Raw genomic sequence first — 27,499 nt, 5'->3', positions numbered from 1 at the left:
TCCATCTGGTTGGCTTATGGAGCAGGGATCCACAAAGCCCACTGTCCTGCAGACTCAGCCTGCTTCAACTCAAACAGCAGACTTGTGCAGAACCTTTCAGAGATCCATTTAATCAGGTGGGTTAAAGCAGGAAAACATCTAATACCAGCAGGATAGGAAGCCTTGATGACCAGGGCATCGGTCCTACAGAGGATCAACCACCCACAGTTGATTTTTTTGGGACATTTTGCCGTTTATCTAGTTATACTGTAACAAAGTGAAAACCACAGAGAATAAGAGAAAAAACAACAAGAAGTGTATGCAGCTCGTCTATTAGCATTTTATTCAATTTTAATCAATTTGCTTCTTTTATGCAGCATTAACATGTTTGCAGCCTGGTATAAATGGTATAAAAACACTGATGTTTGGATTGGATCTTTACAGCAACTGTACGGGTAATTTCATGCCTCTCTTCAATCTAATTGCATTATTGCTCTCTGGGTTCACTTCGCTGCAGGTGGGTTACCCAATTTACATACATAGTATTCTCTAATTCTCAGGTAGATGCATCTCACCATGTCTTTTCAGGCTGCGACGGCCCAGTTTATTCTGAGCTATAAAACATCCACAACATAAGAGATGCTGATGATACTTTTTCAACATAGGTTCATCGAGCTTGGAGAGCCCCCCCCCTTTAATGAATAAAATTGCCATTTAAAAGCAGCATCTCGTATTTACTCTGGTTATGCTCCACTAATATTGAAATTGCTGTGATGATTTGAAACATTTCAGTGTAACAAGTCTGCAAAACAGTAAGAAATCAGGAAGGGGGTGTATTCTTTTTCACAGCACAGTACACTGAGGCATCTGAAGCATTTCTATTTTTGCTTAAATATCAACCTCACTTTTAGATTAATCATATTTCATCATTTAGGAGTCAAAGACAGTTTTTGTTCTGTTACAAAAGTTCCAGCAAAGTGGAAAAACCCACCTCTGTCCAAAGGGATCTTGTGACATTAAGTGCTGAGTAAATCTGTAGTTATTGAAGTCAACTGAAAGCGCATACATTTTTATTGTATGTCTACTGGGAGAGTCAGGATTCCCCCAAGTAAGCCCAAGTTTCTCAGCGTTAAGCTGAGATACTTTTTATTAACTGTTTAAATCCAGCTGTGAGCCCTGTCTTCTTTTAGCTACCTTTTCATATCTCCTCTTGTCTTTTACTTTAAGCACAGTCACTTCATCCACGCAGGTGTTTCTCGGTTTGAGCACCATCTACCACACCTCAGTCAACACAGAAGTCAGGGCTAAGCAGCGCTTTGAACCTGAATATCAAGCTGTCAAATGCGTTCCAGGCCGAGCCTGCTCTTGGAAAATATTAGTACAAATGGACTCAGCAAAACAAAGACTTTCTGTGTGACTGTTTGAGTAAATTCTCATGTGTTTCAACAAGATTACATACAAGCAATTGCATTAGTGACTCAAGACTGAATAAACAACTAAAGGTTATATGACTGACAGCTATGTTGCAAGCATAAACAACAATCTTAAGTACTCTAGAGTGCGCCGCATGGTTTCAGCAAACCGTAGTGGTTCAGATGATACCCTTTTCATTCTTAGAAACAAGAACTTTTTTCAAGACAATCACCATCAAGTTAACTTTTCAAGAACATTTTTTTCACGCTTGACGTTTCCTGTTTAAATGATTTCTCTGTACTTTGGACTCTTTCTGGAATTGATGAGTTTCTATGGCAACAGAAGAGCCACTGACCAGCAAGATCAACTGATCAAGGTTTCCAAAACCAAGATAATCAGCGAAAAAGTACAAGTACCAAATAAGTTGAAGAGGAAGCAAAGAGGATGCAGGACAGGAGGGAGGCAGAGAGAAAAACAGTGGAAATTCAAACCATTTCTTCCAGCTGTTGTGGTAGCATATGTGAGATCACTCGCTAACAAAATGGACAAGCTTGAAATTCTAACAAAGCTTTAAAAAGAATACAGGGACTGCAGTGTTATGTGCTTCACTAAGACATGGCTGCAGGAACACATCCCACTCCATCGTGTCTTTACACACCGTGTCTTGTGCACACTGACTGCAACAAAAAGGTCACGAGAAAGGTGTCATTCTGGACACGTCACTGCAAAGAACAAAATCTGCACAAGAGACATTTAACTGTTAGCTATGAGTTTTTGTCTACATTATTTACCCTGATAATTTACAAGTGTTATGGTGTGTCTTATTTTTATTGTTAACGGTTTATATCATACCTGGTACTGCAACACGCACAGCATATGACATCATCAGCTCTGTCGTCGGAGGTTAGCATCATCCTCTCCTGCCTCCAGCCCAAAAGACCACGCACCCTCCATGAGCACATAGCTTTCCTGTCACATCTCCCAATGTCACCCTGCAGCTCAGTCATGGACCTTAATACAAACTCATCTCCTTCTGCATGATAACATACTAAGACTTCCTCTGCCTCCACCTCTGGCCTGTCTGTCTCCTGCAGCCAGGTGAAGAAACAACTTGAAAGACTAAACCAGAACAAGGCTGCAGGTCCAGATCTTGTCAGACCAAGGTTTCTGAAAACCTGCCCAGAAGAACTATGATTGATTCTTCTCCACCTTTTGAACACCAACTTGAGTCAGAAAAGAGTTCCTGTTCTGTGGACGACATCCTGCCTTGTTCCAGCAGGTAAAAAAATCTCAAATATCTGAAGCAAAAGACCACAGACCAGTCTCCCTAACATCTTACATCATGAAAGTGCTTGAGAAACGGTTATTGACTCACCTAAGCAAGCTACTGAACGCCTTTACAGTTTGCATATTGTAGCAGGCTTGGGGTTGAACGCTCCACCATCTACCTGCTTCAGAAAGGCCACGCTCATTTAGACAATTCAGTCAGCAATTTGGGAATCATGTTCTTTGTTTTATCAAGTGCTTTTGATACAATTTGGCATGGTCGGTTATGTGAGAAGCTCCATAAATTCCAGCTGGATACCTCCACAATCACCTGGATTTATGGCTGCCTCACAAACAGATCGCAGTTTGTGCGAATGAACAGTTGTGAGTCAGAGCTGGTGGTCAGCAGCGCAGGAGCACCACAAGAGACTGTACTCTCAGCATTTTCCTTCCAAATCTACACCTCAGATCTCCAACTCTAAGTTCTTGCATCTGCAGAAACAATCTGATGACTGCAGTTGTGAGTGTTAACATCCTGGTAGAAAAGATGGATGTGGTAGAAAAATATAAGTACCATGAGAGTTCAGCTAGACAACAAACTAGACTGGAAATGCAAAAAAGAAGCCATCTTCAAGTAGGGACAGAAGAGATTCTACTTCTTAAGGAAGCAAAAATCATTCAATGCATACACCGAGATGTTGCATATCTTCTGTAAGTCTGTTGTGTTAAAGTGCAATCAGCTTTGCAGACATCTGTTGGCGCAGCAGTATCAGGGTCAGAGACTGAAGAAACTGATCTAGAACTGATCTTGTTTTTGTTAAACTCTAGTACAACAATGCAATTTCTTCTGGGGTTGATAAAGTATTTTTTATTTATTTTCATTTAACTTCATTCACAATGCAATAAATGCATGCCATTCTCAAACGAGGAAATCTACATGGAGATTCTAACACACCCTCTTTAAAAGGTTGTCCCTGCTATTACAATGGAAGCATTTCTGGCATAATGATAGCCTGTTCCTTCCTGTGTTTCTTGTAAGTGTAGGGCAGTGCTCGAATGTGTGCATATCTGCACAAACAGGATGTAATACGCAAAATACTTCAACAAATGCTGGAACTACTTCTCAACAGTCTAGAGGACAAACCGTGGAGCATTTAAGCAGAGATCTCCCCCCCGGCATCTTGAAATGAGCTCCAGAGTTATGCTGAATACAGCCCTGTGAGAACATTGTGTGTGTGTGTGTGTGTGCTAGATACCTTTCTGACAGTTGTCTGATCTGAGGTATGCCCATATATTTCTGGAAATGTTCCAGCACATTGACCACTCCCTGCAGCAAGTTGGCCACCTCCCCATATTGCCTCTTTCTGGTCATGGCTCTAGAGCGAAACACACACATTAATGATGTTATGCATGTTATGTTTTTCTTATGATCCATCTTTACGTTCTCTGATGATAGCTGCTGAGACAACTATAACATGTCTATCCATTTAAGTTTACCATAATTCACGCCTCATCTAAGATGTACGTGTACTGTTCCAAACTAGCAACCAGTGCAATTATAGAAAAAGATCCTTATTTTTTAGTTTAAGATGCTAAATTGTGTGTAGGAGCAGTGTTCATAGCATTATTTCTGTTGTGCTACAAGAAAACGCTTAGTGCAAGCTCAATGACGACATACTTGCAATAGTTATTAAAATAATAACTTAGATGTTTGTAATATGGTTTATTAGCTCAGATATATTAGTCTTGATGTGATTTAACTGATTTCCCCAAAGTCTGAAAATAATAAATACCATATATTAGAATGGTCCATTTATTGTGACGGTTATTGTGTATGAGATTTAACAAGGCATTAATAATTCTATGGCATCTGGGAATTTGGTAATACTCAGCTAAAAAGTGTGTTACTTTAGTTCCAAACTTAATCTTAGAGCTTACAGTCTCACACTTTCAACACCCCTGCCATTTGTCAAATAAGACAGCGTTTAGACAGAACAGTCTGAGTCTTTTGGAGTTAGACGAAAATGTACCCACTCTAGAGAATCAACACCCCCTGCCAGCATGTGCAGGTGGTTGAGGGTAGTGATGGAAGTAGTGAGGTGGCGCTTGGCATGGTCCAACTGCTTTATGTCCCTTGTTATCTCTTTCACCTGTGAAAGAACAAATCAGTTTCAGAAAATTGTCAAGACGGGGAAAAAAAAAAAAAAAGGAGGAATTTGTTTTGAAGAATGTGAGTATTCACAGTTCAGGGTAAGAAGAGGAAGAAGCACAGATAGATGAATGAATTTAAGAGAATGGCTCCCTGGAGGAGAAAAAAAACCCAAAATAAACAGCATATTTTCTGCCCTAAAAATGTGTGGAATTGCTACAAGAGGCCTCCGGAGAGAAGGTGTGCTTACTAGTACCACTGCTATTATCCCTTCCCTATCCTTTCTGTACCAAAAAAAAACATGCAAACATCACTGACAAACATGCAAAGCTTTGCTTGTTGTAACAGAAACACATAAAGTGCATTATCCTAACAAATACATAACTTGCCCAAATGTCTTCTATTGTGGAAAATACCAGCTGCATCCTCCTGTGTTTGGGTCATACCCATGGTAAGGTTTACAAGTACCTCGGCGTGTGGTTTTTTTGGTTTTTCTTTTGGTGTGTGTGTGTGTGACTTTACCATTTGTTCAGACTTCTCAGCCTTGTCCTTAATGTCTTTGATTTTTCCAAAAAGCTGCTGGATGGCAATCTGAGCCTCCTCCAAAGCCTGTGCAAAAACAATCAAAACAACATTAAACACACACAGGGATTTCAATTATTGTACAAGATACAGTAAAAGATTTATCACCAATTACTGCATCAAGTGGATATCTACAGTTTAGTACTTGCTGACTGGTTTATGAGTAGAGCTGTACAGATACAAATACACACACAGCATGCAAAGGTTCTCCACTTGCTTATTATTGTTGTGGATTTGTCCAAATGAAATTAAATAGAATAAAATAAAAAATATTTCATTTACCCTAGGGGGACATTTTAACATTGTAGTAGAGGTTTTTATTTATTTTTCAAATGAAACAATGCGTGATACTGATATAAACCCCAAAATAGTCACAATTATAGAGAGGCAGGGTGTCCCATTAGACATTCTTAATGTGCAGTAAAAAGAAAAGCTGTAATTTCCAGAACACGCTTTCAGCACAAGGTTTTCTCTTCTGAACGCCGAAGGTAGGGAATAACAACTGGAATCACTCCGGTCTCCAGTGTAGAACCTCCAGCTGTGCAGACAAAAGGCAGAGTACCAAATATTCCCAACATTCTCTGCTGTTCATTCGTTCACAGCAAACAGGGGAAAAAAATACCTAGTACGTCGCAAATTGGCTTCTTATCTATAAAACTGTCGTGCATTAAACTTAATGAATGTGCATTTAAATATTAAATAAAATAAAATAAACAATAAATTTTAAAAAAACCAAAAACAACTAAATATTACATTTGCATATTCCATATTGCATTTTAAAACAAAATAAGTTGAACATTTGAATCAAATTTTAAAGAATATTATTTTATTTTTACCCCACTCTACAAAAGAGGCGCTCTCACAAGCCATTTAAATATCTTACACTGATGGGTCTTAAGTTGACACACAGGCCACAAGGCTAAGCAAAGTGTGGAGGTCATGAATGTTAATGCTAAAGAGATAATTAGTTGTATCAACACTCTCTTTGACATTATAAACAAGTTAGAACTGTAAAATGCTTGAAGTGCTATTCTAATATTTCCCCTTCATCTGACATGGCAGCTGTTCTTTCATGGTCCTAAAGAGAGATTTTGCTCTGATATTTAATGCCAAGCTAATTGGCTTCATTTGGCCTGTTGCTGTGGCGGCACTGCAGACACAACTTTTAACTCTCCTCAGACCCTCTCCTACACACATGCGCACCAGGAATGCTAACAGCCGGCACCAGCTGTCCAAGGAATTTACCACTTTCACAGACACATCTAACAAACAAATGGACAGTGGGTTACTAAACACACAGGGCTGTGTGGGTGCGTGCGCGCGTGCACGCACACACACACACACACACACACACACACACACACACACACATAAATACAGCCTGAGCTGAAAGGCGAGCAATTATTTTCTTTCCTGAGTGGTGTCAGTCAAAGTAAAGATCTTGAATCTCAGCAAAATCATTCTGACTAAAATGTATACTCCGTGTAATATGCTTCTCAACAATTCAGTCTGCTACTAAGACCACACAGTCTGGCTCTGATTAGCCTTCAGTCAAGATGGGAAAAAACTGCCTCCAACTCATGCAGGCCGCTTTCTTTTTAGTCTTGATACCACACCAAGGTTGTTGGCGATTAGAAGGATTACATGGAAAAATTAAGGCAGGCTAAGCATTAGCACTTTGATCTGCGTACTGGGTGAAAGGGAGATCCAGTGACTCTTCTATTAGTGTTCCCTGAGGAGGTCCAAAACTTCCAAAGCTGCAATTGTTACTAATGCAGATTCAACTGATTCAATCTGGCTTGTTTCCTTGTGCTCATTTCCTGTATTTAGCCCTGAGGAAAGCTCAGAAGACAACTGCCCAGCAGGCGCCGCCATGCCAGAGATGTTATCTGCATTCACACAAACCAGTGCATCTCTAACATACAATAAGCAACACATGTTCCATGGCTCACATAGGCTCTATGATACAGTTTGGACAAGAAGGGGAGCCTCTTTTCTTTGTTTGGCATACTTATTATCAATCTAACTTAGTCGTCTTACAAATATTAGTGTAGCTTTCTTTAGAAAAGACCAGATTTAAGTGCCTCTACTCCATTTTGAACTAAATACTACAATAAATCAGATCAACTAAGCAGAGCTATTTTACACTGTCTGAAAACAACTCTTGATGTAAACATTTCTGAGGAAAAAAAAAAAATCTCTGGGAATCAGTCCACGAGTTAAAACTCTCTGTCTGTCCGAGCTAAGCTTAATGTCAACAGTTTATTGAGCACCCCATTATAAACCATACCGACTTTTAGACTGTTGCTATAAGTGGTTCATTTTACTTTTATGTTGTTATGGAAAATACATCAGTGTTCAGCTAGGGGCGGCCATTTCCAGCCCTGGAGAACCGCAGTCCTGCAAGTGTTGGGAGTTTCCCTGCTGCAACACACCTGACTCAAATCGACTTGTGCAGAGTTCGATGTCAAGCTCTGCACAAGTCTGCTAATTCAGTCTGATGTGTGTGTCAGCTGTGTTGCAGCAGGAAACTTCTAACACATGCAGGACTGCGGTTTGGGTACCGGAGTTGGCAACCCCTCATCCAGCTAGTGTTTAACACTGATGAAATAGATTTAACTAACTGCAAAGGAAAATTGGAAAAGTATTAATTATATGACCTGCCCTGTTTTTCATTTTCATTATAAAATACAACTTTACATATAAAGTAATTAAAACTACAACTTTATATTCTGAGACAAAATGACAATAAACATTATCTGTTTAACAAGCAGTATGCTAAAATAAGTAGCTTTGTGTCTTTATATACACTGGAACAATGCCTTATTTTAAAATCAAAATCTAACTTATATCACCAACTAGTACAATTTAGAGAAAACTTCAAAATAAAAACAAAAGTTATTATATAGTCCCCAAAACTTAATATACTGCAGTCAAGAAAAGCCAAGATGTGAATGCAACATAGCTAATAAAAAACTAAATACAGGTACATCTCATACATTTGACTATTGTGAAAAAGTTCAATATTTTTTGTCACTCAATATTCAATCCTTGAAATTTGGGTTTTCATTATCTATCAGCCACAATCATCAAAATTTTAAGAAATAAATGTTTGAAATGTTTCACTCTCTAGGTAATGAATCTATATAATATATAGGTTTCACATTCTGAAATGAGTGACAAAAAATATTGAACTTTTCACAATATTCTGATTTTCTGAGATGTACATGTAAAAGCTGTTGTAGCCACCAGGGTCTGATCATTAAGATATTTCCACACTTTCAGCTGGCAGCAAATCACTGCCTGCCTCCCCAGAGAAAAGAAAAACTCAAAAGAAAGTAATTCCTTTAACCTTCTCAACTTTCACTCCCCACCCAAACTTGTTCCTTTTATCCTTTATAAATAATACTAGCTACAGTTTCGTTTTGATGTTTGATTTCAGATAAATGTACAAATTCAATCAATAGCAGAAATGCTGACATTGCCAATCTGGTTGGTTTTATTCTGCTGCTGCTCTCAATGTATTGCCTTCTTGAAATGAACACCTCTCCGCCTTTCCGTCTGCAGAAAGGATTTTCCTCTGGAAAGGTTGAAATGACTCTGTGGGGTTGGAAAAACAAACTATATTATTGTGTGGCTGTTTAACGTTATTGGTCTGGAGTGGATTTAGAGTGTTTCCACTACTAAACAGTAGCTGACTGGAGAAAGATGGGGCCACCAGTGCAGACGCTGCAACACATACCTCATCCCATCAACTGATCACGACACACACGGCTTCTAAAACATGTGTTATGCTCCTTTTAAAGCACATTACCTTATAAGTATGGACCAGAATTGCATAAGTTATGGCATAATCTTTAATATCAGCAAAAAAAAACAAAAGGCAGAGAATAACAAGTCTGGCTTGTGAAATAAATTTAAATATGAGAATCTATTTCACAGACATGTTTTCCGTGAAGAGGCAGCTAGAGCGGCGGGAATGGATCTGAGTCATATTGTCCTTTTCCATGGAAACAATATGTAGAGAGGAAAGCGCAGGAGATGGAGAGAAGTCTGTTTTTCTGTTTGGTTACAACCAAAGGCTCCATTGTAACTTTAAAGGAAAGGATACAAGTTACGAGCACTACAGGAAAATATATGTGTACCAGCTGCAAAGCGGAAAACTTCCTGATGCGAAAGACTCGTATGAAAAGCAAATGTGGAGAATGTCCAGATCCAAACATCACATTCTCCTATAACTCAGAGGTTCTATGTAAAAACTTTGATTGAAGTTCTACTAACCTGTCTACCATCCTGACCCACATTAGTCTGGCCTCTCACCACCGTCCTGATGTTGTCATCGAGACGTCTGTTAAATTTGAAAGAAATCAAAACTTGTGTCACACTGAAGGTTCTTTATTGTGGAAAGAATTATTGTGAACTGTTAAATGTAAACTCACCGTATCTTGAGACGAATTTTGCTTACCACATCATCAATATTAGCCAAAGACTGATAAAGAAAGAAGAGACAGAACTTCAGTAAAATAAGTGCATATTCTGTCAAATGCTATTTTCTATAGGGAAACCCTTGTATTTGATCTCTTTAATACCTCATTTAGATCGTCTATGTGTTATATCCCATAGATTTTGCAATAAACCTTTCTGAACTGAAATGCATATCTTATTCCACATAAAATATTTGTGATAAAATAAGCAGATCCATTTGATTCAGATTTTACTACAATTCTATTTGCATTAGTGGATAATATTCAACACAGGTGAAGCTTTTAACCTGCTAACTTATAGTCAATACCTTGGAATTAGGTGATAATAACAGCTTAAACAATGAAATACAAACACCCAACATATATTGTTACACTGACCCCTTATGGGGATGAAACATACATACACATGCTTAATGTAAAAATGATCTAATTGCTAGAAAATTGTCAATTCAATAATAAAACCCAAATAAAAGTTTCAAATAGTATTACAAAAAAAAGAACAAAAATCAGCATTTAACTAAGAAGCAAAAGTTGATAGATTAATCACTAATTAATGGTTGATATTCAATAAAAGGTGAAACCAGGTTCACTGCAAACCTATCTTGATTCAGACTTTGTATCTGTGTTTTTTTCTTTTAAGTAAACAAACTTAATGCCTTTGGCCATGGATGACAGCTGCTCAACCACGTACTCTTAAAGTTTTCTATTACACTGATATCAGGCAACATTATTGACTCAAGTAGTTTCAGCTTTACTTTGTCAAAAGCTTTAAAAGCTACTATGTGATTAAGACGGAGACTTTAGGACAACAAGCTTTAGAAAAACGAGCTTCTAGGACAGGGGTGAGCAACTTTGCTGCTTGAGGGCAGCAGTCTTGCAAGTATTAGGAGTTTGCTTGCTGCAACACAAATCAGATTTAATTAGCAACTTGTGTGAGATGATATCAAAGTCTGCACAAATCTGCTCATTACCCACTGATGTGAGTCTGGAGTGTTGCAGCAGGGAAAGTCCTAACACCTGTAGGTCTGCAGCTCAAGGACCGGAGCTGCCCATCCCTGTTATAGAAGTTACTTTTTTGGGAAGAAAAATGATCTATTAATTTCATCTACAGTACACCCTTTGCTTTTAGGAAGACAATAGTCACACTCCCACATCAAATGCAATCATCATGACAGTCCTGGTCAACTCCGTGTCAAACAAGTTTGGTTTAGGTTTTTTTTATTTAAAAAATTAAAAATCAATAAATCTTTGTGTTTTGGATCATGTCAACACAAATTACTTCATTGGTTCATCCTGCTAAGGAATTATTATTTTTGGCAACATGACCAGTAAAAACATTGTTTTAGGGATTTGTAGCATTCATTACCATATGATATGTCAAATTTATTATTGTGTAATCTTTTGCGTTCTAGTATTTATTAAGGAGCAGAAAAAAAATCTGACTCCTTTCAAGAGAATTTTAAGCAAACCTTTTGCCATTAAATTACCCCAAGATGTTTCAGAAACTGTATCAAATACGTCACGCTGGCGTCTATTGAGTGAAACTGGTCATGGACCTGCCATTGATACATAGCTATAACACAACGCGAGACCACATAACTACCGGATTGTTGTTTATTCCCTATGAAAGCGTACAATTGGAAACTTTTCAAATGCAAAAATTGATTAATTTATAATCACTCTCTGCACCTGCTCCGTGGGGAAAAGTGTGTTGATATATTCCACAGCATTAAAGTCTGCTCTGTCCAGCGGATCCTGGCTGGGGAAAACCTAGAAAGAAAACAAGAACTGGTGTTAAATGTGGTTACATGTTATGTGTTCTTGCCCAGCGACCAATGTTACCAGACGAGCCGTGTGAAGCTAATCAAAATATCAATTTTTCCAGGCAAAATCAGAATATAACCTCACAAGACAAGACTGTGACTCACTGCTAAACCTGACACGCATTTTGTCGGGCAGTAACAAATATAAGTTAACTTGGTAGTATTAGTACTGTGGATAATATATTGTTTATTATCTTGCAACGCCACATCTGATCAGCCCGCAGGATGGTTCACCGGCTAACAGCTGGCTAAGTGTTATTCACACTATGTCTCCACGAAACAAAACAGAAACACGTCTGAACGTCTACCTGTTCAATTGCCAACTGCACCTCTGGGGTTAAGTGCAAAATAGCCTCGAAATCCTCAGCATATTCAAATTCCTCTTCTTCCATCATTGTAAAGATAAACACCTTCGGTTAGCATTTCCTGGTGAGGAGGATTCTGGGATATTCTGTCACGTGACAGCAGGGTTACATTTTAGGCTGTCGAAAATCAGGGAATCTCTGTAAGATTCAGACACATAAAACCATACTAACACGAAACTGAGATTACACATTTAGGTGAAAAAAGACATGAAATTTTGTCCAGCTATAAGCTGCATCTAATGCTGTGTAGCTAAAAAAAAAAAAAAAAAAACAGTGGCATTGTGGAGAATTTTTTATTACATTTTGAAAACAGTTTGTATTAAAAACTTTTAAAAAAATTAATAAAATGAAAATTGGCAAGAGAAAGAGTGAGAAAGAGAGGGAGAGAATGATATGATGTGACCAAATAAAATTAAGCTAATGTGAAGTGCATGTAGGACACACATATTTTGTGTGGTTCTCCAACTTTTGTTGATGCAGCCTTTCTTTTTCTGTGGACAATTTTAAGTGTTTTTATATTAAATAAACTGAATGTAATTTTAAAGTGTTTAATATTGTACATTTCTGTTTAATTTGATAAATTCGGTTACTAGCTCAAATCAATGCTGTGAATGCTAATTGGCTAAGCTTAAGGGAATAGACTGTGGTAAAGCTTGTGAAGAATATGACTCAACACGCACAGTCTCATGATATAATTTGGTGGTCTTTATTTTGAAACTGTTATTTGATGTATTTTTACAGGCCAACAGATGTATTGGTTAATTTGTCATGAGATTGTTGACAATGATCTGGTTATCTACTATAATTTAAAAGAACTGCCAAAAATCAAATCTTGGTTTGTTACAGCAGAATAACATTCAGGAACCAAAGAGCAAAAAATGACAAAAGTTTGAAGTCATCACATTTTTCAAACAAAATTACTTCACAAAAAAAGTTACACTTTATTACCTCTCAAAGGAACTAGTTTTGTGCTCAAATGATAATCTTTACTAAATGAAAAGTAGACAATACAAACAATAAGGCACTAAAACCTGCAATACAACTATCCAACCACTGAGCAGAAAAATGTCATGTATTGCACTAAACTCATTTTGGTATCATCCATTTGACCATAAAAGAAAATATTTAAATACTATAAACTTTTTATTGAAATAGGGATACATGTTTTTAAAACTGACCAGTTTGCATTTTGGAGCTAAATATCCCTACCAGAAGGTCATAACTCTTACTCAGGATGAAGGTTTTGTGATGCGTCAAACAAAACTTGACAACATTTTTCGATTTGCTGAGCTCATGTCACACACACTGACACTGCCTAACAATGCTCTCAAGCACAGCCTAGCAAACAATTTTTTATTCATGCCAAACAACCCCAGTCAGCTTATAAAATACAGCCTTTGATATAAATGAAAATATTGTTCATCATTGTAGCAACTTCAGCTGAAGAGATCATCAACATAAATCCTTTTTCATAATGAAATCTCACTAACAATGAGAAAAAAAATAACTTAATCAAGGCTTGAACATTACTTGAATCATTGAATATCAGTTGCAATGTTTTTTCTTTTTTAAAATTTCAAATCAATTTGGATACTCGAATATCATTAGCAAAGCTATGAAACATTATAATTATGTTTCTTAAAAAAAGATCCAAATGCCATCAATGGAAGCAAAAGGATGCTGTATAAGAGGAGCAGTAAAAATTTAAGCTTATCTCAGTCGGAGTTAAACCAAGTAAGAACTATACCAAGATTGACACAGTATTACCTCTGCCAAGAAATTTTTTTTTATCTCTTTGTTTGCTTGTTGTCCTAACTTAGATTCCAATAAATATTGAGAGTGATCATGGACGCAATTGTGGATGCAAGAATTTTACAAAGGACTATTTACGGTATGGGTGGAAATGAGCGTCTTGGCTGTGGTTTCTTCAGGTGCTTTTATGATAAGATGTGACAAAAGAAATACAAGGTGACTATAAAGTCTCTTCACAATTAAAAAAAACAAAAAAACAAAAAAGACCAAAGACAAGTGATAAGTTAACAACAGTTCAGTGGTTATTGAAGTTTTAAACACCATTCCATTGGTGTATTTCAGCCTCTTGCCAGATGATTGCTGGCATAGGCTCCAGCTTTCGATCCTTAATTGGACAAAGCGGTTAAGAAAACGAAGGGATGGATGGATGGTGTATTTTAGGTATTAAAGAAAGAGCTTCTGTTAAATAAAACCCTGAAAATGTGGCTGATTCTCAAGAAAATGGACAATGGACAACCAAAGTGGACAACCAAAAACATCACAAGAAAATAGATATGCAAGTGTAAAAAATGGGACCCCAAAAAACTTAAATATCTTCTCTTCCTTTTGCAAAAATTCACATTGAATTATCTATTTATTTGCTTTTCCCCCCCCCTTTTTTTCATAAAATTGTTCAATTGAAACTTTCAGAACACCTGTACGAGGTCAAAGTCTGCCCTGGTCTAAAAGTACAAAAAGTTTTCTAAAATAAATTCTGTTTGCAAGCTGTTATCTAAAAAAAAGAAATGGTAAATTTGACTGTAAGTGTAGGACAGTTATGTTGAAATGATCATTTAATAATCTTTAATGAGACTGTGCAATACAGTATTACTTGCAAGCATTGGGGACATAGCTGCATGACAGAGACATAAAGTGTGGGAAAGTGTGGGAAACCTTCAGTAAAGATGCATGAAAGGACATTGGAGAAAAATGTAAAGGCTGCATCAGATGTACTAGCTCATGACTGAACTCAAACTGCTTAAAAAAGATTAGTTGGAAGGATGTAAAGAGGGATATATGTCAAATTTGATTGATGGCAGCCTGAAAGCAGAAACTTTTATTCCACCTTTATCTCTAAAACCTTGGATGAGCTGAGGTGGGTAATCTCTAAAAATTAAATATTACACACCTTGCCTTCTGCAAATCACGTAATCTGCTTGTAAGTCTAATCTGACTATCATGGTCTGCCTGACCTGTAACAGTACACTACATTTCATGGAAATTTGTGAGCTGCCTTTTGATACCACAGTTTGACATGAGGTACCAGTTGTGTTTGTATGGTGGCTTTTTCGCACATTCAGGTAGCAGCAGTGCCCCCTACTGTCACAAGAGGACATGACAACATTGTCCAGCTCTTATAAGACTTTTTCATGACACCCAGCAGGACTTTCAAAGAATAGTATTAGTGAGACATTATTTTATACCCTCACCTTGTTTTAGGCTTTTTTCCTTTTGACTTCAATGACAATTCTTTTTTTTTTTTTTTTTTTTAAATAATTTTATTATGAACAAAAAGATGCATCAAAAATGAAGATGAAAAGTTGCAAAGAAGAAGAGAAAGCAAAAAAGAGATTGAAAAGGGCTGCCACACCACTATAGTCTAAGTATAGTTAGACAAGTTAGCTTGAGTCAGCACCAGACTGGTCTACAGTGTTGACATTTAGAATAATTTAATGTCTTTTACCTTTAGATTCAATGACAAGCATAGTTAAAACAATAGCTTGTACTGCTTTCATTTTTAATTCATCTATGTGGACAAACTAGCTTATTTGGATTTAAATCCTTTACAATCCAAATGTATTTTAAGTCATTTTATGCGTTTATTAAGTGAAATCTTAATTTGAAAAGATCCAATGAATGTCGTTTATAACAGTGGTGGAGAGGAACTAGAAAACAGGGCAACAAATTAAAACACAATAAAAACACCTGAAGAAACAACTTTACCTACTTCGTGCAATTTCAATTAAGCTAAGAGCAAGATTGGAAAAAGTTTGGTAGTCATTATGAGAATATATAACCACAAAACTTAATTTACCTGGCAGGTTTGATGTTTCTCTAGAAAGCCATTAACTGCTAATGCATGAGCTAAATATGCTGAACCAATGTCACAAATGGGCCTTCTCATCTGTTTTGACTGCAGAGCTGCATTCAAAACAAACATAAAATCTCCGGTCAAGCGTAAACAAGAGGTTCAGCAAGGCAAATACCTTAATCTCTAGAGAGGAACAGAAAGGTAGACTGCTTGTCAAGATGAAGTCATCACAAGGTCTTGGGCATATTTGTAGAGATAGACTAGGAATCTATTAGGGTCACGGGGTTGTCAAAAGTTGGAGCACTTAAAGGAATACTTAAATCAAGGTCGAACAAATAGAAAAAGAAAAAAAAATCTACCTGTATTTCAGTTCTTTGATGCACAGCATAGGCTAACTCTTTCTAATGCACAGCACAAGTATGATACGATCACAATAATGCGTGTTGGCTGAGTGTTTCTTTCCTCTCTCATTCAAAATATATTTATTTTATGATTTAATATCCCAACATGTCTGTAAACATTTTATCTTTGATTTCCACAAATCATTAAATACATTCTCACTTACATTCTTTACTTAAAAAAAGGTTTTTCATTGCAAAATCAAGTTGATGCACATGGGAATAAATGGCCTATTCATGTAAATGTGTTTTAAAATTAGGGTGTAAATAGGTTAAGGCCACTGACATTTATCCCTCCTCAGCTTTTCTGGTTTGTTTGTCGCTAGTTTTGCATTTGGCTGGGCTCACACAGACCAGCCCAATTTCTCCAGGATGCCACAGAAAAATGTTGCTTTGTCAGAAGGTTTGCCAAAACATTCTCAAGAGTATAGGGGAGATTTCAGGACATGGGCAGCAACAAAGCGGAAATCTTTAACTTTAGTATTCCTAAAGCAGATACAGAAGGACTGGTACCTGTTTATTTGTATAAGGAGAAATATGATCGAGCACAACCATCAGAAACAGACTTTATGGGGATGGCCTCATAAACTCTGTATCCCTGTGCTCCTCAGAGGTTCACACAAATTCGCCCTGAACACGTGGCATACTTGAAAGGTTCTGGAAAAGCCATGAGGGACGTTCTGCTGCCTGTAGCATCTTTCAACATGACCAGTTTGATGGTGGATCAGTGATGGTCTGAAAAGCCATCCAAGCAGGGACCAACATACTGGTAAGCACTTGTCTAACAATGTAGCCTACAGGCTAATCCAGTAGCAGTTACTTATACTTGCATTGTTAAGCTGATTGTATTTTATTCTATATTGTATTATTTATTTTAATGCAGTCATATTAGTTTATAAAATGATGGGATTTCAATGATGATGTGTCATTTGGGCTTCATAAAAACTTTGACCAGCATTGTGGGTAAATAGTTGTCTGACTTGAATATTTTCATGAGCGTAAATACATTTCTTCTCAAGTACTGAGTAAAATGCATGTGGGTCATTTCTGATCTGTGTACACTTTATTTAAAAATACATTAAAACATTGCTTGTTCATAATTTAAGAAAGAAGAATAAAGGACATGTCTTAAACAAAAAAACAGATTTTTATACTTGAAATAATTTATGACAAAATATATTTTTTTCAAACATAGATTAGAAACACATGAAATACCCCAGGAAATGACTATGGCTCTTTTTAAACCAATGCTCGCATTAGAGAGATAGTGAGGAAGGGGAAAGGGATGATGTATGATGATCAAAAACAAGTAAATTAAAGAATATCTGAAATATTGGTAAAAAAGAAATTTAATAAATGTATTAGAAAGCTATGGAACATGGAAACTCTGTTGGGTCATGTTTAACCCATTTTGCACATCAAAGAATTAATATAGGGAGACATGTTTATATCTATTTATTTATTTCATAATTTAAGGTGCGTATCATGACATAGCTCAACATCATACTGTTTAGAGGAAAAAGTGAAAAAGAAGAAAAAAGATGGATGTTAGATCATTCCAATAATATTGTTCAAATATGTCAGTAAATCCTAATAATATGCAACATCTAACCCAAAAGATCTGGTATCTAACAATTGTTGCATATGTTCAACATTAATGTTTTGAGTATGTTGTGACTTAGGACCAATGGAGGACTCAAAAGCTGATCCAAGGCAAAAAAAAAAAAAAAAAAAAAAAAAATCTTCCAGTTTATTAAACAAGGAAAAAGCACTGCCCAGTCAAAAAAGGCAAGAGTGGACTCAATACCACAGGGAGAGTCATGGTTAATGGATTTACCAAGAGTGGCTGCTGGAACTGGTTTTAATCTGGAGAGTGCGATGAGGTAAGGAACAGGTGTGCAATCATGTCAGCTGCAGTTGCAGGCAGAAAGGAAGGAGTATGGCGTTAAAGAAGGGCCAAAATTAAGACTATTGTGGAACTCGCAGCGACTACATTTTCTGTTGTAGGACAGGAGTGTTCAGCTCCGGTCCTTGAGGGCCACAATCCTGCATGTTTTCCATGTATCCCTGCTCATACACACCTGACTAAAAATAATCACTCATCGTGTAGAACTTCATTGGCTTTTTAATTCATTTAATGTGAGCCAGATGTGTTGGAACAGGTATAGTCTTAGACAGTCATATCAGGATAGTCCAATAGACTTGGTCCGAGCTGGAAATTCGGCTCAGCTGTAGGGGAGTGTATCCATGTGGACCGAGATCATGTTCATATTGCACTTTGGAGAAATGACCAAACCTTTAGAATAAAACTGCATATTCCCACTGTCAAACAAGACCTGCGTGAAGTAGAAAACTCTGTTTTCCTCCTCTTGCGAGCAAAACATGGAGCATGAAACTATTGCTGTTTTGTTTTTTTTTTAAATTTAGTCTTATGCAAGTATTCTGTAGAAATACACTCCAACAATGGGCACAGTATGAACAACAGATGAGGCAGAAGACAATCGCTATGTATATACCAAGTGGCAACCTCCGGCGGTTAAAAGTGAAGCTTATGCGGAGGTGCATAAAACATCAGTTCCCCCTTCATCCACTAGGGGCTGGCTGCAAAACAGAACAAATCCCCATGTTAAAAAGGCCAACTTCAAGGCAGAAATAAACATGTTTATAGCCTGGTTCAAAATTCCATTTTAGGTTTATAGGTCAGGTTTACCATCATGAAGACTGTGGGGGGAGTGAATTTTTTCCAACTCGCCCGTTATAAAGTAATTTAATTTCGAAGTTCGGCAAGTTTAGGGGCGTGTCCTTTTGATTGAGGTACCAATCTCTGGCTTCAAGTAAGAAGAACGTAGAACAACTGCGGTTTTTAGCCGGTTAACAATGTGACTTAGCTTTAGCCTGCTTACCTCCGTTAGCTCCCGTTATCTCGGGGTTAGCTTGGTTAGCTTTTAGCTACAGAAAGCTCGGAGTTCACTCGATGTCAATCATCCGCCATGACACTCACGGCTGCCCTCTCAGCTCCGCCTCTTTGCCCATATTTGTATTTTCCGGGCGAGACGACGCGCATGACGCTGCCAACATGGCGACCGTAGGAACCGCCCACCGAGCTTCAATTCAACTCTTCAGAAATTTATGGGTGACGTCACGGAGACTCTGTCCATCTCTTTATATACAGTCTATGGTATATACCTATAATGCAATACTATGCCAAATGAAGGAGGTAATTTTTTTGCAGTCCACTTCCTGTATTTGGTCTCCTTAAAGCGGACTGAGATCTGAGACTGGGTCTGCTTCTTTTATTTGAATCAGAATTTGTTTGGTGTATTCACATTTTCCCAAATGAAGCTCACTTTCAGAGCAAACGGACTAGGATTTGAATCAAAAAGGGTGATGTGAATGTGCCCTTAATTCAGCCCCCTCAGGTGGCTTCAGAAAAGATATAGTTGCTGCCAGATGTGCGATAATGTTAATTTTGGCCTGTTTTCTGTACCATAGAAGAGAAACCAATCGGGAACAGACAGCACAGGGGACACCATACAGGCAGGGCACTGGTACAGTAAAGTGTAAAATGATTATTTTTTTAATTGTACTTAAATACTGACCCTTTACACATATTACTTTACATATATTGTGCTTTAAGATAGACATAAAACATGGTGTGTTCACACCAGATGCGTTTTGAGCGTCAAGAGCGTCAAGAGCATCAGTATTACATGTAAAGTCAAATTGGAGGGACGTCAAGGAGGCATCAAGCCTTCTCGCGGCACGTTTTCAGCGTTTGCCGTGGCGGCATGACAAAATTAGGACAACTTTAGTGTCACTGAAAAGATGCTTCACATGAGAAAATGTCTCAAGGTAGAAATCCCACATTGACATGTAAAAGACAAACTGTTATCTGATTAAACTTAAGAAATGAATCAACCAAACATTCAGATCTTCCCCAGACACTCAATGAACCCTTAATTTCTCAATACAGAAATTGTTATTTATCAGAACTATTGAAAATAATGTACATTTTCCAAACTTCTGATTAATCATGTTTTTGCTGCCATGGGATGCAACTAATACTACTGTATTATGTGAAATTCCACTGGTTTACCATTTATGCTGGTGATCAGAAAAGAACACTTCAGCATGTGATATTATTAGAGGAAATGTGCAATTTAGCTAAGGTTGACTGAGGTAAGAGCAATTAAAATGACATCACCATCTCAGATGTGAGTCATTTGAACTTTGTGCTTGACCGGCTTTGACACTAAGCATAATCAGATCATATGACTTTAACCCCGACTTTAGATGTTAAAATAAACATTTGAATCAAATGTCAAGGTTAGATTTAATATGAAGCTTAAAATAGTCCTACAATCATCAGATTTCACCAGATTATATGTCACAGTGGATTTAGATCTTCATTTGTTTCCAAAATTATGTAAAAAGAAGAAGTAGAAACAGAAAAGAGGAGGAACAGTAGCAAAAGGTAAATTTAACTTTTTTGAATAAATCAGCCACATTTGTTTGTTTCTGTAATTGTCACAAAAATTCAAAATGATTGATTTATTTGTAAATTTGGAGTTTAGTGATCAAATTGCTAAGTAATTTGATTAAGAGAAATGTAAGAGAAGATTTTTCTCCCAATTAGGCACAGACTGCTGAGATCTTTCTTATGTTGCAAACTGGTTTTGGTATGGTTTGCATGCTGTTCATGGCTTGTCAATTATAATGCTAGTGCAAAATTTAGCATATTGGTTTTAATGGTTTATTGTTGAGATGGCATGAAAAAGGAAGTCTCAAGCTTTTGTCCCTCCTGTTCCAATCCATTAGTATGTGTCCTCTAACTAGCCTAGTTCATCCATATTTGCATAACTTTTATACCATATTTCTAAGCTAAGCTAAGAGGCACTGAAATCCTGTCTGTAACTTCTGGTGCTAACCTTTAATATCTAAAGCTTTTCTTTTCTTTCCTATCATATTTTTTTTTCCTTTTACGTCTTTCTAACCTTATTCTGACCCTTTCTTTGAAAAAATCTCTTTAAACCCTTGGGTTATCTGGGAAACTCAACACTATCCTTTAAAAGCATTTTCAGTCTCTAAAGGAACAAGAAGCACTGAAATAAGAATTTGGGGGTTTAAACCTTTGAAAGTGATACTTTAAATAGATGCTGTCAAATTCTTGTTGCATCAGGCTTGAAAGGCTATCAGGACAAAAGGGAGCAGAAGTAAAATTGATTCATTTATCATATCATATCAGGCCCTTGAAGTTTGCGATTTCCCTCCGGGATTAATAAAATGTTTTTCATTTCTTTTTATTTCATTCAATTTAGCTTAGCCAAAGATAGCTTTGCAAAACAGGGGAACATGGAGGAGAATGGACTGGTTGAATGACTCCATCAGTAAACAGGAAAATAATCTACCTCTGAGTTCCTCTGAGCTTCAACACTTTGAAGCTGTGGTGGTCAAATGGTCAAATGGAGCCCAAAGTGAACATCATCATCAAAACCCCATGATCTCATAAACTAATATGAATACATAAAAGTAAATAATATAATATAGAATAAAACATAAGCAGCTTAACAGCACTGACCTTGCTGACAGAGCTGTGTATAGGGCAACAAAGTCAATATCGGTCACCTCCTTTATTTTATCATCAGTCGTAAATTTCTTTTTCAAAGAGTGAGCAAAAAATGCATTGTTTGAGAATGCATCAGTGAGTGTGTATTACACTTAGTCCATGCGACTTGACAGCGACGCAGTACAGATTCCCAATATGTAACTGAGGCTCTGAGCAAGAGCCAGAAATCAACTAAAGATTCCAGGTTTTAGTAATGAGAAGTTCAGCAGTAAAAAAAAGGAAAGAAAGATAATACGGCATAGAATGGATAAGGTCTAGAAATGAACTGCTGATGCTTCAGGAGTGTAAGAGGCAAAGAAATAAAATATCTTCCTTGCTTCATATAACAGATCATAAAAGTGTTTATTATATTCCATCCATAAGTGTTCATATACCTCCAGCGTGGGTGCTCATAGCTGTAAAGATATGTGTGCCTGAATATGGGCTGCATGCTCCGTGATGTGCATGACTCTCATGCACACACTCTCTACATGTGTAGATTTTCATCTATCCACCTTTGTGTCATGATGTCTTGAGTAGAACTATTCAAAGTACAGAAGATCCTGTGGTGGCAATAATAGCAAGAGAACAGTGAGAGAGTATAAAACTGTCTCTTTCTGTCAGTTTTTCCTTCTCTTAATTACAGTGTCCATCTGGATTTCAATGCTTGACAGAAAGATCAACATGATAATTGCATACTTGACTATGTTGTTGTGCTCTTTAATCTATCTCTGTCAGTGAATTCTTTATAGACACATTTCTTTCTCCTTATAAATATATGTATTCTTGCTGATTCCTCTTGCGGCTTTGTTTGGGAAATCATGAGGCTGTGATGTGCTGATGTCATTTGCACACAGCACGTGTGCAAAGAGAAAAAAAGGCAGATAAAACCACAATCCCCACTGAAGGAATTAGTATTGCTTAAATACTTTTTCATTTCTACCTTTATGAACACTTCTCATAATCTACTTCACATTTTCAAAATCGGCTGTTAATCTTTAATCATAAAGTGGATTGCATTTTAATTACAGTTTAACATTTTAGCTTTTTTTTTTTTTTTTTTGCATAAAATTATTTCTTTTCAGATGCAATCAGTTCTTCTTAACTGAAAGGAAAAACATTTTCCATTTTGAAACCACAATGCCACAGGGTATATCATTATACAGATATGCAAAACCTTTCTTTGAATTTTAGGAGTTCTTCTCGTCTCCTCTTTTTAAAATAATCAATAAATGTGATTAAGCATAAATATGTATCAGATAAACATCACAGTAAAATTACTTAACCAAACTTATCTGTTTACTTGCTGGAAAAATTGACCTTAAAGCCTTGGCACGTGCACATGGACACACTCTTCTAAAATGTCTATGTCTAGGATAATGAGGAAAACCCTTTCTGGAGAAGGTGGCCAACAAACCAAGTGGGAGCTCTTGTCATTTTTTCTGTGGCACTGGTCAATTAAATAAAAAAAAAAAAAAGAAAAGAAAAGAAAAAGAGATACCCTGTAGACGTTCTGAACCCCTGATTTGCCCAGTGGATAATCGTTGGCCAGTTTCTGGGCCTCTCTAGTAATTTTCACAATTATGTCATTTTGCATAATTTCCAAGAAGCATACATTTTAACTAATAACATTACTAAGTCATCATCACTGTTTAAGGAGATACTAAACTTTCTTTTTTCCTTCTTAGAGATAATTTTTTTATATGTACCTTCTCCAAATGTTGTGGAGACTTCTACCTCACCAGAGTGACCTGGTGAGTGACCTGGACTTTTAGCATGTTATCTTTGTTGGAAAACATCCATAGTTACCAACTAATAAAACTAGTCCTTGCCTTTTAAACATTTTCACCTACTTTTGAAGTTGATGTAGTTGGATGCTATAGTGAACTTTAAAAAAAAAAAAAAAAGCTGCAATGACATCTAGCAGAACCAATATTAAACATCTGCTGCTATTTGTATTCAGATGGATGTTGTTTAAGACTTTGACGAAGATGGTTTCACTACGGTGATGTGGTTGAAATCCTGGCAAAAAGACATTAAAACAACTGCCAAAGATTTGTTTTGCTGTTGATAAACTGCTTTTCCAATTATACTTTTAAATGTGGTGGAGATGGGCCAGTAGCTTTTCATTATTACACAAGTTCCTTTTTTTTTTTTTTTTTTTTTTAGCAGTTGTACAATTATTGCAGTTTTAACAGTCTGTTTAAAGAGAAATGCTGACAACATGCACAAGTTCAAATGACATGCTGCAACACTGTTAAAGAATAACATAGGAAGGAGTGACTGGTGTATTAGAAGCCATAAACTTTTATCTGAACATGTTGGTCACTACTTGAGATTCTCTATTGTTCTTTATATGTAGCTGTGATAATGACACTTAACTGTCAAAACTTTTTTTTTATTGCTGCAATGGTTTATGCAGTTTTGCTATATCTCATATTAGCTGAAGCATGGTTATTCCAGCCTTGGATGTGCAGGACTCAGGAGGTCCTATTTGTATCAAATAGGACCTATTTTGATACGAAATATTAGTTAACAGTGCTGTGTTAAACTGGCAGGTGGATATTTTCATTCTTAGGATGTTCGGTCAGTTAATACACATGGTCTGCACATATCAATTTCACAAGCCACGTCTTTGTGGATCAGTTTATTCCTACAAAACCTGTACTGGTGAGGCAGTGACTGGGGTAAACTACTGAAGAAAAATTTGTCTTTATTTTTTAGAGCGCTGTCACTTTATATGCTGATTTTGATAGAAACGTTTTTCATTTATAATTGAGGGAATTTAAAACAGCTGTTTTTTTTTAATGTCAAAAAGGGGATTTTCATTGGCACTCTAAATAAGTTCCCAAAGGTCATCCACTTAACACCTTGGGAATTTGGAGGTGCCATAAATGCACTCTTAATCCATTTGGGTTATTCTCCTTTTTAATATTAATGCTCCATCTCCGTTCCTGTGGCCTTATTTGATGTCAGTTGGTATATCATTGTTGATGCATGTACCATTTCAATTCAAGTATTTTAGCAGCCAACCTTTCTTAAAGCAGTCTTATTCTTTCATTTTTGTTTCTTTTTTAAGTATGTCCAGAATTAGATTTAAGAAAATGTCTCATGAACTTGATATATTTGATTCTGAAATGGGAATTGGTTCACTCCATTATTTTCACTTATTTTGCCTTCCCCCATTGTCTTAGATGCACTAAACAAAAATACCTTCATCACAATGTATTTGGTACAAGACTATTGTTTTCTCAGCGGTTCTCTGCATTGTTGCAACCTTCAAGGACATGTATTTCCTGCAAGTTGGTATTAATCTTGCCTTCATAAAACATGTTAATCAGGGCTTTTAGTGAATATGTGGGAACAACAGGCTGCTAAATGTCAACTGTTACTGGATTATCTGCTGCCTGGAACCTCGTGATAATGACATATAGAGCACGCATGCTTTGTGTGAGTGCTATAGAAATGGCGCATGTGTTTGCCATTGTGAGTATGCATGTGGTGATTAAGACTGGCAACTTTTATTTTCCTGGTTCCCCAAGTGATTCCCCTTTTGAGTGTAAACCGCTTTTATTCTGCTGCTTTTATTAATCAGAAGAAGCAAAAAGAAAGTCGTGACAGAGGGAAAAAAAAAAACAGAGTGAGAAAGGAAAAAGAGATATCAAGCCAGAAAGAAATAAACACTGAAAAAGCAAAGCAAGAGAGAACGAGAGAGACATGGATACATGAAGCCAGAAATAAAGATTTTTAGAAGGGTTATAATCCCTGTGGTGTTTGTTGTCGCTTATGTCTGCAGGGTGGTAGCAGCTGAATGCTCCATAAAAGCCTCACTCCCTTGCTTGCCAGCTTTCAAACTCACGCAGCAGCCTTTGCAATGACTGCCTCATTTATTGTTCCGTCAAAACTGGCAACGTAGCCAAGAAAAATGCATGCAGCGAGGATCAGTGGCTCAAAATGACAAAACAGCTAAAAACTAGATAACCACAACGACTGCCTATATAAAATTCATTATTATTATTTTGTTTATGACTTACAACCAAACCCATGCTGTGTGAACAACTTTGGACACTTGTATTTTCTCTTTCATACAGAACTCCATATTCAGAGTTTCAGACGACCAGCATAAGCTGCTGTTTACTTTTAACACATAGCCAGAACATCTAAAAGTGGATTCTATGTTGAGATAAACCAAGCAAGTATAAGAACAGTAAGTCTTTCAAACAAAGGCATAGAAGAGGTCAAAACTACTTTTCAAGAAAGGAAAATTTACACTGATTTAAAGCTTCATACATACTCTACGAGAAGTGAGAACATTTTTCTTGTTCTCGAGGCCCTGAGAAAAAAATGGCATAATTTTGTTCTTGTTAGAAGACAGTTCTCAACTAATCGGGCTGGTAGAACTTTTTTCTTGCAGGGCTCCAAGAAGTATCGTGTGATTGGTCGGACATTTGAGGTGGGCGTCGTTAACACAGAAAAAGCATGAAGCGGAGTTGCTGCTTCCGCGGTTTTGCTGTTACAGGTAAAACGTATTGCTTTGATAAAACAGCTGATCGAGGTGGTGAGAAAGGTTGAACATGTTTACATGGGGCATTAAAACACTCGGACCCAGACGCGTGCACAACCCGCCCTGCCGCGGACGAAGTTGCTTGCTAAATATGACACTAGAAAAGCACTCCGAAAGCGAAACTTCCGCCAAGCACAATGTTAAATAATCCTTTTAAACAATTCCTGGATCCAAACGGTGATCCGGATCACCACCAGAATTTAATCAGTTCTTTAATTTTACATTTCCAACAACTCTTGAAATCTTTTATAAAAATCCGTCTGTAACCTTTTGAGTTATCTTGACCACAAAGACGCCGGGAAAAACAACCTCCTCGGCAGAGGTAACAACCGAGTTCATTGCACATAAAAGCAGACATCGCCCCCCCGCAGTGACCCCTACCCCGCTGCAAACCTGCTTCTTGTGGAGTATGTATGGACCTGACAAAAAACAATTTTTTTCTTGTTCTTGCAGCCCTGAAAGCAAGAACTCAGTTCTCGTGGAGTCAGTAACAAGCTTCATTTTCCTGCCTTTAGGGTGTTCACTAATCTTATGAACAGTCATTTCATTTTGTCAATAATTTTCTTCTTCCTGGGGAAGCAACCTGTGCGCACCTGAAAAATTATATCCTTCAACCCAGTCCCATAACAGCTTTTTATGTCAAATGTGACATATTTGGGTCTTCATGCTTAGCAGGTCTTGGGTGAACACCTGATGGTTTTCATCTTTTTTACTCCAGATCTGGAGTCCAGCTGCAGCTCAGTTCAGACCAAACTAATCTACACAGTGTGATAACTCGACAATTCACTGTTTCATTATCCAGTATAATTCATAATTAGCTGGTGTGGACTGACAAAAATGGCAATGGCCAGCCAACCTGACATTTTATACATGCGTGTGTGTGTGTTAGGGATGAGACTTTAACACGTTAATTACAAATAATTCACTACAGAAAAAAATGACATATAAAAAAAAATTAACACATTTAATCACAGAACATTTTGTCAGAGCCCAATTTCCTGGTGATGCACATGGTACACTCCCTCCTGACTTAGCAACAGATTCAAAG

General features: G+C 37.1%; 1 protein-coding gene across 1 annotated transcript in view; it reads right to left on the bottom strand.

The window, feature by feature from the left end:
• vps53 (VPS53 subunit of GARP complex) overlaps positions 1 to 12,134 on the bottom strand; it is a 27,214-nt gene extending 15,080 nt beyond the window's left edge. The window contains exons 1-7 of the mRNA XM_079246755.1: positions 12,005 to 12,134; positions 11,563 to 11,643; positions 9,829 to 9,878; positions 9,671 to 9,737; positions 5,330 to 5,416; positions 4,693 to 4,808; positions 3,915 to 4,034 (exon numbers count right to left, since the gene is read on the bottom strand). Of these exons, the coding sequence (XP_079102881.1) occupies positions 3,915 to 4,034; positions 4,693 to 4,808; positions 5,330 to 5,416; positions 9,671 to 9,737; positions 9,829 to 9,878; positions 11,563 to 11,643; positions 12,005 to 12,091 (608 nt within the window). The 5' untranslated portion in view covers positions 12,092 to 12,134. The remainder of the gene's footprint in view (positions 1 to 3,914; positions 4,035 to 4,692; positions 4,809 to 5,329; positions 5,417 to 9,670; positions 9,738 to 9,828; positions 9,879 to 11,562; positions 11,644 to 12,004) is intronic.
• Positions 12,135 to 27,499: the final 15,365 nt, after the last annotated feature.

Source organism: Telmatherina bonti, assembly GCF_933228915.1.
Source record: "Telmatherina bonti genome assembly, chromosome: 9".
Lineage (NCBI taxonomy): Eukaryota > Metazoa > Chordata > Actinopteri > Atheriniformes > Telmatherinidae > Telmatherina > Telmatherina bonti.
The sequence above is the reverse complement of the archived record's forward strand: the minus strand, read 5'-3'. Positions and strand labels throughout refer to the sequence as shown.